This window comes from Leiobunum rupestre, chromosome 5, assembly GCF_980474605.1.
Source record: "Leiobunum rupestre chromosome 5, qqLeiRupe1.1.hap1, whole genome shotgun sequence".
Taxonomy (NCBI): Eukaryota; Metazoa; Arthropoda; class Arachnida; order Opiliones; family Sclerosomatidae; genus Leiobunum; species Leiobunum rupestre.
The window spans coordinates 20,961,215-20,974,811 of record NC_143388.1 but is presented as its reverse complement, the minus strand read 5'-3'; the positions used below and the strand labels follow the sequence as shown (position 1 = coordinate 20,974,811).

Below are 13,597 nucleotides of genomic sequence, written 5' to 3'. Positions count from 1 at the left end.
GCAAAGATTGATAAAATTAGCGAATAAGTAGATTAGTCCATTAAGAAAAGGAATAAAAAAGCTAAACCCTAAACCAATTTGAAGAAATTACAAAACTTACAAATGTCTGTGATAGACAAAGAAGGAGATTTCAGAAACTTTGTAGATCAGTTGTTGCTTGATATACTTGAAACTGAAGTGCAATAAAACCTTCATTATTATGATGCCATTGAAAATGAGTGTTCTCAAAGCTTCTTCAACTACAAAGGTTGCCCCTTCCAGGGTCCCAGGATAATTCAATCGCGGTCTTTGCTTGGAAAATAAATCCGCTGTTTTCTCGTTTAAAAACTAGCTCCGTGGTTGTGTGCAGGGGCGTAGGAACGTTCTAGGAGTTGGAGGGGGCAAAGTGAAACCAAGAGGGGTCTGGAGAATGGTTTTGAATTTTTTAATGGAGTGTAGCTTCTCCGAATGCATTTGCACATTTTTCTACTATATACATTGGCGGGAAAAGACTGAAATTTAAACACAGTTGAGGTTCAATAAGCTTTTTATGCTTTTAAAATGATAATTTGAGCCTTGCGAAGATTTCAGCTGACCAAAAAGTTGGAGGGGGCAATAACATTAGTTGCCCCTCCCAGTAAAATTCTAGGGAGGGGCATTGCCCCCCTTGCCCCCCCTGGTTCCTACGCCCCTGGTTGTGTGACATACTCGTATGTCATTTACTATTTTATCTACTATTTGTATGTACGGTTACTTATTTTCCATAAAACAACCTAAGGCAGTAAGAATAAAAGTATATTGCATTAAAACTGTTGCTTGTGTATCATACTTAAGTCCTTCTATCCAAAATTGAAGTATATTGTTAAAGTTTAACTTCGAACCTCTGGTAAATGTTCTTTAAGGGCTCAGCGGCCAAAATACCTACGAGGCAACATCAGTTGAGGATTACCTTATTTCGAACTGTCCAATCCTAATAGCTTAAGGCTTTGAGCGAGATAACGAGAGATAAGATACCGTAAGTTGTTCGTTTTGAAACACCAACAATTTTCTTTTCAGTAGCGCAAGACTTCGCAGGAAATTCAAACCTATTCGAAAACTTTCGCAAAGGTAAATTATTTATCATTGAATAGCAGCTATGGACTGTCATTTTTTGGGGAACTCAAGTGATAATCTACACATCTGATTTATCAGGGTTGAATTTGATCATAATGCCACCTATTTAATTTCTTAGAATTAAGTTTCTCCACCTGGTTCTTAACTCATCGGAACCAGTAAGCCCTTGTATCTCCAATTATCAAATTGGTCTCAGCGACCACTAACCCGTCATTTTAATATTTTCTGAGCAATTAATACAAAAATACATAATGACTTTTTAGACCAGTGTAATGGGTATTGAGACACATAGTAAACAAATAATAGCTGGTCCTTCACTCCTCGGAACCAGTAAGCTCTGGTACCTCCAATTATCAAACTTATCTCCAGTAACTGTTCTAAACAATTAATATAAAAATACGATATGACCTTTTGGATCAGTGTAAACTCTATTGAAACTCATAACTAAACAATAACTGATCATGAGGCCGTCATACTTGATTACGAGGAGGGCAAACTAGTTTCTTGGGGGAAGACATTTTCCCAGTAGATTCCCTCTACAAAAAAATAACGAAACAAAATATGCATGCGCCCAGGGAAAGATACGAAAAGAGTACTTTAAAATCTCATCGCACCGACTTGATAAGAAAAATGGCTGTGTCGAAGGGGCCTTGCGTGCAAAGAAATTGTGAAAATAAAACTTATGATTTTTTGTGTTAAAGCCAAAATCGAAGTAACTTTTTCGACGGTCATATTGCAAAATATTTTTGAAAGTGAACGCTTCATAAATACAATTTATATCTTCGGGAATATTTGCGAATAAAGACTGGTATCCGAATTTATCGGATAATTTAAATCACTTTCCAAAGCAAAAACCACTTTATTTGTGTTACGTGATTTCTGCTTTTAGGCGACGAATTTTAAATTTTATTTTTTATTTGAAGCGTAAATTGTTTTTATTTTAAACCACTAATCCACTATTTACGCTTTTAACACCCGTGGCACTCAATAAAGTACAACGTTAACGTTGTGCTATCTTGATTTAGTCCGGTGGAAGACTGTAAACCCTTACGTAATAATTTACTTTGATCAATTTAGAAATCTGCATTGAAAGCTGTTACCCGTTGAAACAATATCGATTCCGATCTCATTTTGGTCCTAATATTTGTCTTAATAATAAGCTAAGCTAATACCCAAGGAACCACAGAAGCCCTTAGGCTTCTGTGGTTCCTTGGGTATTAAATAGTGACTTGTAAAACCAATAGTTAATTTTATAAATAACTTGTGGTCTGAGCCAACTTGCTAAAATGTTGCTCTTACGTCAGAAGACAGAGCCTTATTAGAATATTCTTGGCACGTGCGATTTGCATGAATATTGTAAAATTTGAGGTCTCTCGCGATTCCAGCAAACCCTCGTAGACTAGTTAAAGCTAGACAGTGACGTATAGTTGGCAAAATTTTCAATTTAAGCTCCTCACCTTTTATAAAATCAACTATTACCGGCGGCCGGGTTAAATTGCGTAGGAAGGTGTTAGCAAGCGAACCAACAGCTCCCTACACTTACTATAACCGTTAACCTTAGAAAGGTTTTACGGAAAAATGAAACCGAAGAGCTCGGAGAAAAACCCCTTTAACCCGTAGGTAGAGAACTTGCAAATTCAAAGCGGAAGGGTGGATACGGTTTTTTACCAAATACCACCAGATGGGACCAAAGCCGGCTGCTTTTAATGCGAGGCGAGAGTGCAAACCACTTCGGCCCCCAACATAAATAATAATTATATCATTCTTAACGCGATTCAAAATATTACGACCAGAGGGAAAATCCATTCCCGACTATTACCGAACTTAAAATTACTTTTTCCATCCATTCCCTATGAACAGAAAATCTGATCCCATTCTCTCTGTATTTCATCGCTTACCGTCGTAAATGTTAAAAAAGATGTCCGGGACATTTTGATATAGCGCCAAGCAAGCAAGCACTCGATATATCCCCTATATATTGATGTATACTTTTTCTTTCTACACCTAACGGTGCGAGGGACAGCTAATACCGAATTTTTTAGAACCAGAGGCCCAAAATTAAGACAGTGGCAGCGATAATACGATATCATCTATCGATCGAGGTGGAATGAAGGGCTTGTCACCACCCTCCTACGCATTGTAATACGGTCACCTGTTTAAGGCATTAAAAGTCGCTCAATGACTTGGGCCTAAAGTGGTGACTTGGGTATTAACCTAACTGATTTTTTTTTATAATTTGCTTTTCTATCGGCAACGGCGCGAGGAACAGTGAATGCCCCATTTCCGGGGCCCCGAGATCCCAAATTGAAAGAGAAACAGGGATTGGACGATATCACCTTTTGATTGATGTATCATTTCTCTTTCAATGCCCAAATTCTGGGAACCCTAGTGCCCAAACTTGATCCAGCAACCGAGAGGGCGCGATATCTCTTATCGATTGATTTTATCATTTTCCCCTGTACCATGCCGTTGATTGTAGATTTCTCCATGGACGATTTTAAGGTCGGAAATTTAATATTTAAAGATAAAATGCGTGTTCTTCTTAATCTTCATTTTGTACTAAATTCAATTATCACAATAGTGTGAACGCGGATTGTGGGGTTACCACAAATTGGCGAAAAATCTCATATAAAGTAAATTTTTTCATGCAACTACAAACATAGCTCAGAATTGAGGAGGGCTAACTAAAAATATAAACTGACTGATGTATTATTTACCATTTTACCACAAATGATTCGAGAGAAATTGCCAGAACGGCGGCGGCATCGGCGTCTACACGATACGTGTAAATAGTACACACAATCCCCATTGGGATTGTGTGTAACAACAGTTTCCCTCAAATACAATTAATATTATACGAAGATACGTGTCAGAAGCTAGATAGAAAAATTCGTGAAGTTTTAAAATGTATTTAAGGGGGAAGACTACAGTGGCCATTGTCTACTTTCGCGCTATTTCAAGCTGAACTCTTTTAATTTGGTATTTTAACTTATAAAATTAATATTTAAGTGTAGAACAGCCTCTTGTTTAGTGACTAAAATAATTTTGACAATTTTAAATTTAAAAGTAATTAAGTTATTACGTTTTAATTCGGACCCCCAGAGCTAAACAAGTTGGGAAAGTGCCCAAACTACCCTTTAGCATTAGAGGAAGGTTCAGCCTAATAAGAAAAATATAATTCAATTATGTAATTGTTAAAACAGAAACGTTCAGCTTGAACGAAAAAGAGGCTTTTACTGAATTACATTGGCCGGATTCGTTATCACAACTTCAAATTCAGGTCGAATTTTTCCAATGATTGTATTGGCCTTTAATATATTGGCAAACGTTAATTATATTCAAATTTAAATTGTACTGTCAGAAAAGCTAAATTAGTTATTGAAAGGCATACGTAAGTAAACTAAATGTAAGATCTACTCAATTAGTTCAGTACAGTAGGAGTTTATATTGTACACGATAAAGTTACTACAAGTTTCACCAACACGTTTTCTAGCGATGTCTTAACTTGTCTAGTGTAAGACAAAATCCACAAATTTAAGACACGATCCGCAAGTGTAAGAAAATCCTTCTGCGCAATTCTAACGCGCAAGATACACTGAAAGAGGCAATACGCAAGTTTAAGACATTAAAAATCAAACTGCGCTAAGTAATTATTGTAGGAAATATTTTTGCATTTTTGACGATTACCAGAATAGATCTCCATGGTTACCAATTTAACGTGTTCAATACATTTTATATTCTCTATTCACGAAAGCCATATAATCAACTGAAGAAACCAACGTAGGTAGAGTGGACATTGAAAATGGTTGTGCAAAGTTTGGGCGTTCTTAGACAAAGGGTAGTTGACGTGGGCCTATGGTGGTGCTTTGGGTATTAGCCTAGCTGATTAATTTATTATTTGTTGTGACAGACAAACTAACATGAAATTTCAGAAATATAGAGGATTTTTTCCACAAAAGTTGTTCAAAATTAATTGGTTTTTGTCCGTACAGGAATTAACCATACTGATCAAACTTTTATTTAATACTTTAAATTTATTTTATTTTCATAGCCATAATTTCTCCAAAACATGCCCTCTGTAGAGTTTTCAACCTTGTCATAGTATTTTTAATAATCGCTGTTTATATATGGTACTTTATATTTATTTTGCAGATTTGTGGGAGGAAATTCCCAACCTTTCATTATGAGTTTTCTTTTAACCCCCGATTTCAAACAACTGGCACACATCACATGGATCACAACGGACAACCAAGTGTTTCGATTACACTACAAAGCTACAGCCATGATGCTTTTCGCCTTCAGTGTCGCTTTGACATTGTACATTTTTTTCGGACCAAATCCTATATTATGCATGACCAAAGACGACATTGGAAGACCGGATGATGGCAAAGCGGATCGGATCGTTAATAACTATTGCTGGGTAGAAGGCACGTTCACGATTCCCAAGTACTTGACGAAAGTTGTCGGCGAGGAAGTGGCCCATCCAGGTGTCCATAAGTACACCGAAGGCGACGAAGTGATCGAGCACGCCTACTATCAATGGGTGTGCTTCGTCCTGTTCTTGCTCGGATGTTTGTTCTACGCTCCGAGGATGTTGTGGTTGTCTTGGGAAGGTAGAAAAGTCAAAAGCTTGGTTAGCGAGCTGTACAAAGGCATACTGGAAGAGGAAAAGAAGATTAGCCAAGAAAGCACCATCGTTAAGTACTTCATTCGCCACAAGGAAGACCACACCGGATACGCGTTTAAATTCTTCATCTGCGAAATCTTAAATTTCGTGAACGTGATCGTACAAATATTTGTGCTGGATAAATTTTTGGGAGGAGAGTTCTTGTCGTACGGACATCGAGTATTCGAATTTATAAAAACTGACAAAGGAGATACGGAGAACCCCATGATCAGGGCGTTCCCCAGGGTCACCAAGTGTACTTTCCACAGGTTCGGTCCAGCGGGCAGCGTCCAGAAACACGACATTATGTGCGCTCTTCCGTTGAACATTCTCAACGAGAAGATTTTCGCCATCATTTGGGTATGGTTTATTTTGCTGGCCATATTCTCGGGATTGGCCATTGTCTACAGAGTTCTCGTCTTTGCGTCTCCAAAAATTAGATTTCTGGTGACGAAAGCTAACCATTTCTTAACCCCGGAACCGGTAATCGATAATGTTTTGCGTAGACTGAATTTTGGAGACTGGTTTATTCTCTATCAAATAAGTTCTAACATCGACAGCTTGCATTTTAAGGAACTAATGATTTTGATGAACAATGAACTCTCGGGTTACGACTACGCCAGCAGTGGCTCTCCTCCTTCGACCAGTTCGGCTGGTAGTCCTGATGAGACACCCGTTTAATTTCACACAATTGCGCTTTTAAATCATTTTACACTTTCAGTTTTAAAGTTGTATATCTATAAGGATTAGTTAGTGGTTAAAAAGAGGTTGATGTTAGTGCAGGGGTTCAAATTTGCAATTTCAAAGATCGCCAATTTGAAGGTCGAGAAAACATTTCCAAGATTGAAATCGCACTGTTTATTGTATAGTTATTTTTGTGATAAGATTTTAGTATATTTTCGAGATAAACATTTTGAAAGTAGAGAACACCATTTTGAAGATCACCGTTTACTAAAGGTCGCGCATTTAAGGACCCCTGTGTTAATGGGTTTACGAAGAAAAATCAATAGTTGTTTTCATAAAATCCCCATCAAAGAACTGCCTAGGATGTGGTATACTCCAGGAAGGGACATGTAAAAGTCTGTAGTCTTTGGTTTTTATTGATTTTTCGGGAAACATGTTTTCCAGCTTGTTGACGTACATTCATGCGAGTCGCGCCGACGGTTTTAGAACTGAAACGTTCTGAACTGAACTCCCATCAGAGACTGAGAGGGCAATTTTGGTCGGTGGGAATACAACATAACCGGATTTTATGAAAACACCTATTCGTTTAATCTGTTAATCTAATTCTTCATTTACAGGAAACTAATTTATATCAATTGTTGTTATCAGATATCAGCTATGGAAATTCTTGTAAATACACCGAAATTAATAATTAATAGCCCTTCGAATTAGACAGCATTTAGAGTCCAAGCATAAAGTTTACAATTGGTGCTCTTTAATATGGTCTTCTTTAACCCATTCTGTTTTTATTGGATCGGACTCTAATAAAGAAATAAATTTACTCTTAGACAAAAGCATTATGAATTAAAAAGCCTTTGGATAGCTCTTACTTGCTACCAGGCTCTTGAATGAAAATTAAAGGTATTAAAACAAAAGAAAGATTTTAATTTTTTAATATTTTATTAGAAATAAATTTAACTTCAATGTTATTTTTCTTGTGTTATTTTCAGTAATTATACGCTCTTGTGGGTGACTTTATAATTAGAAAGAGTAGTGTGAACTATATTTTACACTGGATTTTATATTCGTGAACTCATTATTCGAGATGTTAACAAACTGCTTTCGCATAAATTATCAATAAATTCATTTATAAAAAGAAAGTACGCTTATTAATTTCACCTGAAATAAACAATAAATTAGTGTAAATGAAACTAAGCTTTGTGTTTTAAAACACACAAATTAGCATAAATTCGTATATGATTCTTATTTGCCATCATCCTAGTTTTCTACGCTAAAAATAAATCCATGTAAAACCTAGAACGATAACTCGTTCTATAGGTAAAACTAAAAGTTACGTTTAATTTTTCCATTCGGTAACATCAAGAATTTATTTAATTTTACTTAGGGATAATAACTAATTAACTATGTTAAAATGATCAGCGGCCTTCATGCTAGATCTTTTGGCACGAGAGGGGGGAGGAAAAACGTCACAAGCGTGAGCTTCAATCGCTTTTTCGCTTATACGAGCGTGAAGGGGACTGGGAGCAACGCTACAATTCTTCTTAGCGTAGTCATAAGTAGAAATAATCTTGACCTTTCATTTCATTTAAATGGTATTCTTTTAGAAGTAAATATGTCAATCTCAATCTCTAGGTTGTTAAAAAATTTACTGTAAATTCCTAACTCTATCTCTAGATTCGTTATTGAACCACAATTTCTAGAATTCCACTATAGCTTTGACTAAATAAAGGAAAACAGTTATTTCAGTAATTTCCCACGCAATACTGCAGACTTTGATTGTTCGGTTCTGCTATAACGAGTAGAGGCCATTTGAGCTTCTGGCCCAATTATTTAAATGATGGGACCCTTTAATAGTTCAACAACGAATCTAGAGATGGTTTCACTTTTATTTCTGTTAGTCGTCATGACAGCGTGGGATTGGCTTACACAAAATGTTTTTGACATAAAATCAAAATCTCCCTATAAAGTAATGGAAAGGAATAGCAGATAGGTCGATTTATAGTCTAGGGGTACTTAAGTGCTATCAACTTCCGGTAATGTTATAACTTATGTCTTTTGAAGCGTATATTAACTGTATCATGCACCATTTTCTCGCTTTGGAACCAAGAGGTACGTTTAAAAGGGTTGTCAAAGCTATATCTTCTATACGGTTAAACCAAGAACGTATTTATTTATGCTTAGCGAGAATGACAGTGTTTAACATCGCTCCCAATAACTTCATGCTCGAAGAGTAAGCTACGTAACCCTAAAAATCATTATTAACCCTGAATCTCATTGCGCTACCTGAGAGCAAAAGTCGAGATACGTGAATATTGAAAGAAATTGAAAATAAGAATCTTTGAGTGTTTTTAAATTAAGGTGACTCAGTACAAAATTTTCAATATATATTTTCACTCTATTTTTATCAATTTTCATTCTTAGATTATCATTGTTATTATGTTAGATTTCGATCTTAAAACTGGTTTTTCTCAAATAGGGGTTTTCAGACTTGCTTGACTCTTGCTCTAAGGTAGCGATTTGAGTAGTGATGTGTTGCCTTCCCCTCCGTCGTGCTTGTGATAAATTAGACATTGATACCCCGGATCGTCTTAAAATAATGATTATTCCAACTTGTGAAATAAAATAATTCCTGGATGAGCGTTTTATTGAAACTTAGTGGCATGTTAAACGAACGCCGTTAAACAGAAACCTCTAGAGCAATTAGAAGTAAATCATGCTTGGTCAAAGTAACATAGAAGGGGTGCCAAAACATCCTTAAAATCATGCTTAAGCCTCATATAGGGCTTGGTTTAAGCTTAACTTAGACTATTAAACATTTCATTTCCGCACGAGGGGTTAGTCACTCCGCGTAATCGGTGTACAAGCCCGTACCTTTGACTGTACTAATGAGAGTACGCGTACTCTTTAAAGTCTGTACCTTTAACAGTGTTGAGTAGCCGTAATCGGTGTACAATCTATTTGACAGTGGTTGCCCGTCGTTTCCGTTTCGCTTGTTTATATGGTAAACCATATACAATTTTATATTTTCAATAATGATATAACACTATTTATTTCCTTTCCGTTCACAAATTACGCAAAGCAGTAAGGGAAAAGGCGCTTTGTATAAGCTTTACTAAATGTTATGCAGTGTGGTGCGTTTTTCAGGGCCTAGATCGTTTCGGTATGGCACGTTACGGGGCGCAGATCGTTTCGGGGGCAATGTTATCGGTGCGTATATTGATTCGGTGTGGCACGTTTCGACACTGAGGTAGTTTCGGAATGACGCGTTACGGTGCTTAGGTCGTTTCGGGTCAAGGTTTTCAACGCGTATATCGTTTCGGTTGCGGGTGTTTTGGCACGTCGGTCATTTCGGTGTGGCACGTTTCGGTGCGTATATCGTTTCAGAGTGGCACGTTTCAGGGCGTAGGTCATTTCGGTGTTGCGCGTTTCGGTTGTCAGGTCGTTTCGGAGTGGCGCGTTTCAGTGCGTAGGTCGTTTCGGTGTTGCGCGTTTCGGTAGTTAGGTCGTTTCGGAGTGGCGCGTTTCAGTGCGTAGGTCGTTTCGGTGTTGCGCGTTTCGGTTGTTAGGTCGTTTCGGAGTGGCGCGTTTCAGTGCGTAGGTCGTTTCGGTGTTGCGCGTTTCGGTGGGACCGTCGAAGAAGGCTGGCGGGATGCGACAAAACTATATTTAGTTCTGTTAAAATTTATATTTGAGGCATGAACTGATTAGAATCAATCCCTTTTCAATCCCACAAACGCCTAAAGCCTTGTATGCGAAGAATACATACAATACATGTATCTTCAAGGAAGGAAGTGCGATAACTTCCTTCCTTTGAACGCAATCATCTCTATTTCCAATTTAGGTTTTAAAGCAAGCCATTTGATTTGTCCTTTAAGGAAAACCTCTACTTACGCCACAATCGTAACAATTTTCCCCCATGCAGTAATATTTCCAGGAAAGCCGAGCCCCAACACAAACAGTATTTATATGTTTGTCATCCACCAAACTAACCTTCAGTTAACAACAAATACTTGTTGAGTTAACAATCTCAAGTCGCATGATGATTACAGCCATTTGGGGCACGTTAAAGTCTGCCTTGAAAATACAAACGTATGTCATCGACAACTCCATCTTCAGGCTTCATTACCGCGTGACGGCTTTTTTTCTGCTCGGTTCGGCGTTGTTGGTGACGGCCACCCAATACTTTGGTGATCCCATCGATTGCGTCGTCCATAAGAAAAATGCCGAAAAAGTCATCGACACTTTCTGCTGGACCCATTCCACGTACAGTCTGGTGCGCGCTTTCGATAAAGAGGTCGGAGTAGATGGCGTAGTCTATCCCGGAGTTGACAAAGCGACGAAGGAAGATACTTTGAAACACCATTCGTACTACCAATGGGTGTGGTTCATACTGTTCATCCAAGCAGGGATGTTTTACTTTCCCAGGTAAATTGTTGCAATTTAGTAGAATAAGAAATCTAATCCTTACTTGTAGCACTATTTATTGGGATCGTATTTTGGTTTAAATCGTGTATCTATCTGTACATCGCATCAGTTCTCAAATTTACCACGTGGATTTCTCCGATTGATTAAACTGTGCGAAATGAATTAAGTTATATTGAATTTAGTTAAATTTCAACAGAGCTAAATCGAGCTGTACTTAATCTATTTAAAATAGACACAGTTTAACTAAATTAAATGATTTAATGAAGGATACAAATTATATTAATTACCTAAATTTAATTTAACTAAATAAATTGAACTGGAATGAATCGACGTGATCTAAAATTAATTGAGCTTGGCTCAATTGAATTAAAATAAATGACATAATTTGCTTTCAGGTACTTGTGGAAGGTTTGGGAAGGCGGGAGAATTAAGATTCTGGCCGAGGGACTGTCCTTCAGTGGACTCGGAGGAGATGACAAAGCCCCGAAGAAGAAGATCATCGTGGACTATCTGACGCATCACGGTGATCTACATCGATTTTTCATTGGCAAATACATCTTTTGCGAAATTGGAAATTTTGTAAACGTCATAGTGCAGATTTACTTGGTGGATGCCTTCTTGGGTGGAGAATTTAGGGAATTCGGTACCAAAGTAATTCAATTCGCGTTGGAAGGAGATTCGCCCCACAGAACTGACCCGATGATCAAAGTGTTCCCGAGAATGACCAAATGCAAGTTCTACATCTCCGGTCCCGGTGGTGACATCGAACCTGTGGATTCGTTTTGCATTTTGCCCCTGAACATTATCAACGAAAAGGTTTTCATCTTCGCCTGGTTTTGGTTCGTCGTTTTAGCAACGATAAGCTCGTTAGCATTGGTGTACCGCCTCGTCACGTTGGTCAGTCCAGCCATGCGCGCCTACTGCCTCAAAGCCCAGTGTTCGCTGGCGGACGACGATTGTTTGCAAGCGGCCAGCAACTATTTGCAAGCCGGAGACTGGTTCTTGCTGTATCTGTTGAGCAAGAACGTGGAGCCACTCTTCATGAGAGACATCCTCGCGGAAATACAAGAGAGAATCTACGATAAACAGAGGAACAAACACGCCATGAAAATGGAGATGTTTACCTCAAATAAATCGAACTCAATTTCAAACGGTTTTTTCATTAATGACTCAATAGACACTGTATGAAGTTTTTTCCAAAATTACGACCATAAAATGTATAAAAGAAATTTCAAATTGTGATTTAATTATATTTGTTAATTTCGAGAATTCTTACTTCCGGTGACCGAGTTCAATTAATTTTTGTTATTAATTAATTAAATAATTATCTAATTAATTAATAGTAAATCTTGTTGTATAAGCCTTATTGAAAATAATTTATTAATTCATAAATAAGACTCGGTACTTCTGCAGAAACCGGTGTTCTACTTGGAATGTTTTTACGAGTTTAAATTTTAAATAAATTTTATTTTTTATTTTCTCAAAATCAATCTTGAATTTAATTTAGCTTTCCAGTATTATAAATATATTTTAGAAATAAAACGATATTTACAAACTTTTAACGTGGTCCAAATGATCAACAAACAATTTCAGTCTATATGGAGTTTTAAAATTTAAATTTCATTTTATTTGTTCGCATATTAAGGGTACTTTTAAACAAGTGTTTTAAACATGTTTAAAATCAACCTATTAAAAAAACACAAGATATTTAAATCGTTTTAAACAAACTGTTTTAAACGTGATTTTTTCAAAGAAGACTTTACATACACTTATAATTTTTTTAAGCAAAGAGGTTAATTGAGAAAAAATTGCTCGATGGATGCATTGCTATTGCGACAACAAAGGTAAAGGACTTGATAATAAAGAGTTTGATTCAAAGGTCTGCTATAAAAATGACCCTCGTGTAAAGCCTATATATATTGTTTTATTGAGATTCTGCTTTTTGTTGGAATAAAATTCATGATGTCTTTCGTAACGTTGTGAAGTAATTAGTTTTCTATACAAAGAATGATAAAATTAGCGAATAAGTAAATTAGTCCATTATGAAAAGGGATAAAAAAGCTAAGCCCTAATCAAATTTTCAGAAATTTAAAAACTTACAAATTGCTCGTACCAATAGCAATAGGTCTTCGAGTAAACAAAAGACGCGAAACTCGGACAAAATAGATCTTCGAGTGAAAATCTATTGCTATGAGCTATTTGTAAGTTTTTGAATTTCTTCAAATTGGTTTAGGGTTTAGCTTTTTTATCCCTTTTCATAGTGAACTAATTTAATTATTTTCTAATTTTATCATCCTTTGCAATGCAGTCCATAGGTGGTTTCTTTTAACATAGTTTTTTATTCGCCACATATTTGTGCATTTCGATAGTCACATTGTGTAGAATATTTATGACGATATAAAATTTCAAAATTATAGACACTAGCAGAAGCTTATAGTATAACAATTTTTGGTGGGAGAGAGTATCTAATTCAAGTACTGGTTATTCATTTAACGACCTTTTTGACGAGTTGTGACTCGCGGGTGCCCAAGTTTGAATAGACCAAATGAAATCAGTCAAATATAGTACGTACGTACATACTTTTTCTTTTTTCCAGCGCATTTATTTGATAATTAGGTAGACAGAGTAATTCGAAAACTTCATTCCAAATTTTAGTTAGCACATTTCTGTATAGAATTGAAGCAGCTATTACTCCGTTAAAAACTCATTGTGTCCCATATTTCAGAGCTT

At 36.7% G+C, this 13,597-nt stretch overlaps 2 protein-coding genes across 2 annotated transcripts; both read left to right on the top strand.

The window, feature by feature from the left end:
* The first annotated feature begins 994 nt into the window (after positions 1–994).
* LOC149943776 (innexin inx2-like) lies at positions 995–7,544 on the top strand. The gene is made up of 2 exons (XM_090174864.1): positions 995–1,086; positions 5,245–7,544. The coding sequence occupies exon 2, from the start codon at positions 5,276–5,278 to the stop codon at positions 6,437–6,439; it is 1,164 nt and encodes a 387-aa protein (XP_090030990.1). The 5' UTR covers positions 995–1,086; positions 5,245–5,275; the 3' UTR covers positions 6,440–7,544.
* A 2,937-nt stretch (positions 7,545–10,481) lies between these two features.
* LOC149943775 (innexin inx2-like) lies at positions 10,482–12,055 on the top strand. Its single transcript, XM_090176194.1, has 2 exons — positions 10,482–10,867; positions 11,263–12,055. Exons 1-2 carry the CDS (start codon positions 10,482–10,484, stop codon positions 12,053–12,055), a joined length of 1,179 nt encoding a protein of 392 aa, XP_090032320.1.
* Positions 12,056–13,597: the final 1,542 nt, after the last annotated feature.

Coding starts and splice junctions, on each gene's coding strand:
- LOC149943776 (XM_090174864.1), top strand. CDS start 5,276: ATGAGTTTTCTTTTAACCCCCGATTTCAAACAACTGGCACACATCACA.
- LOC149943775 (XM_090176194.1), top strand. CDS start 10,482: ATGATTACAGCCATTTGGGGCACGTTAAAGTCTGCCTTGAAAATACAA. Junction 10,868..11,262: donor GGGATGTTTTACTTTCCCAG/GTAAATTGTTGC, acceptor ATTTGCTTTCAG/GTACTTGTGGAAGGTTTGGG.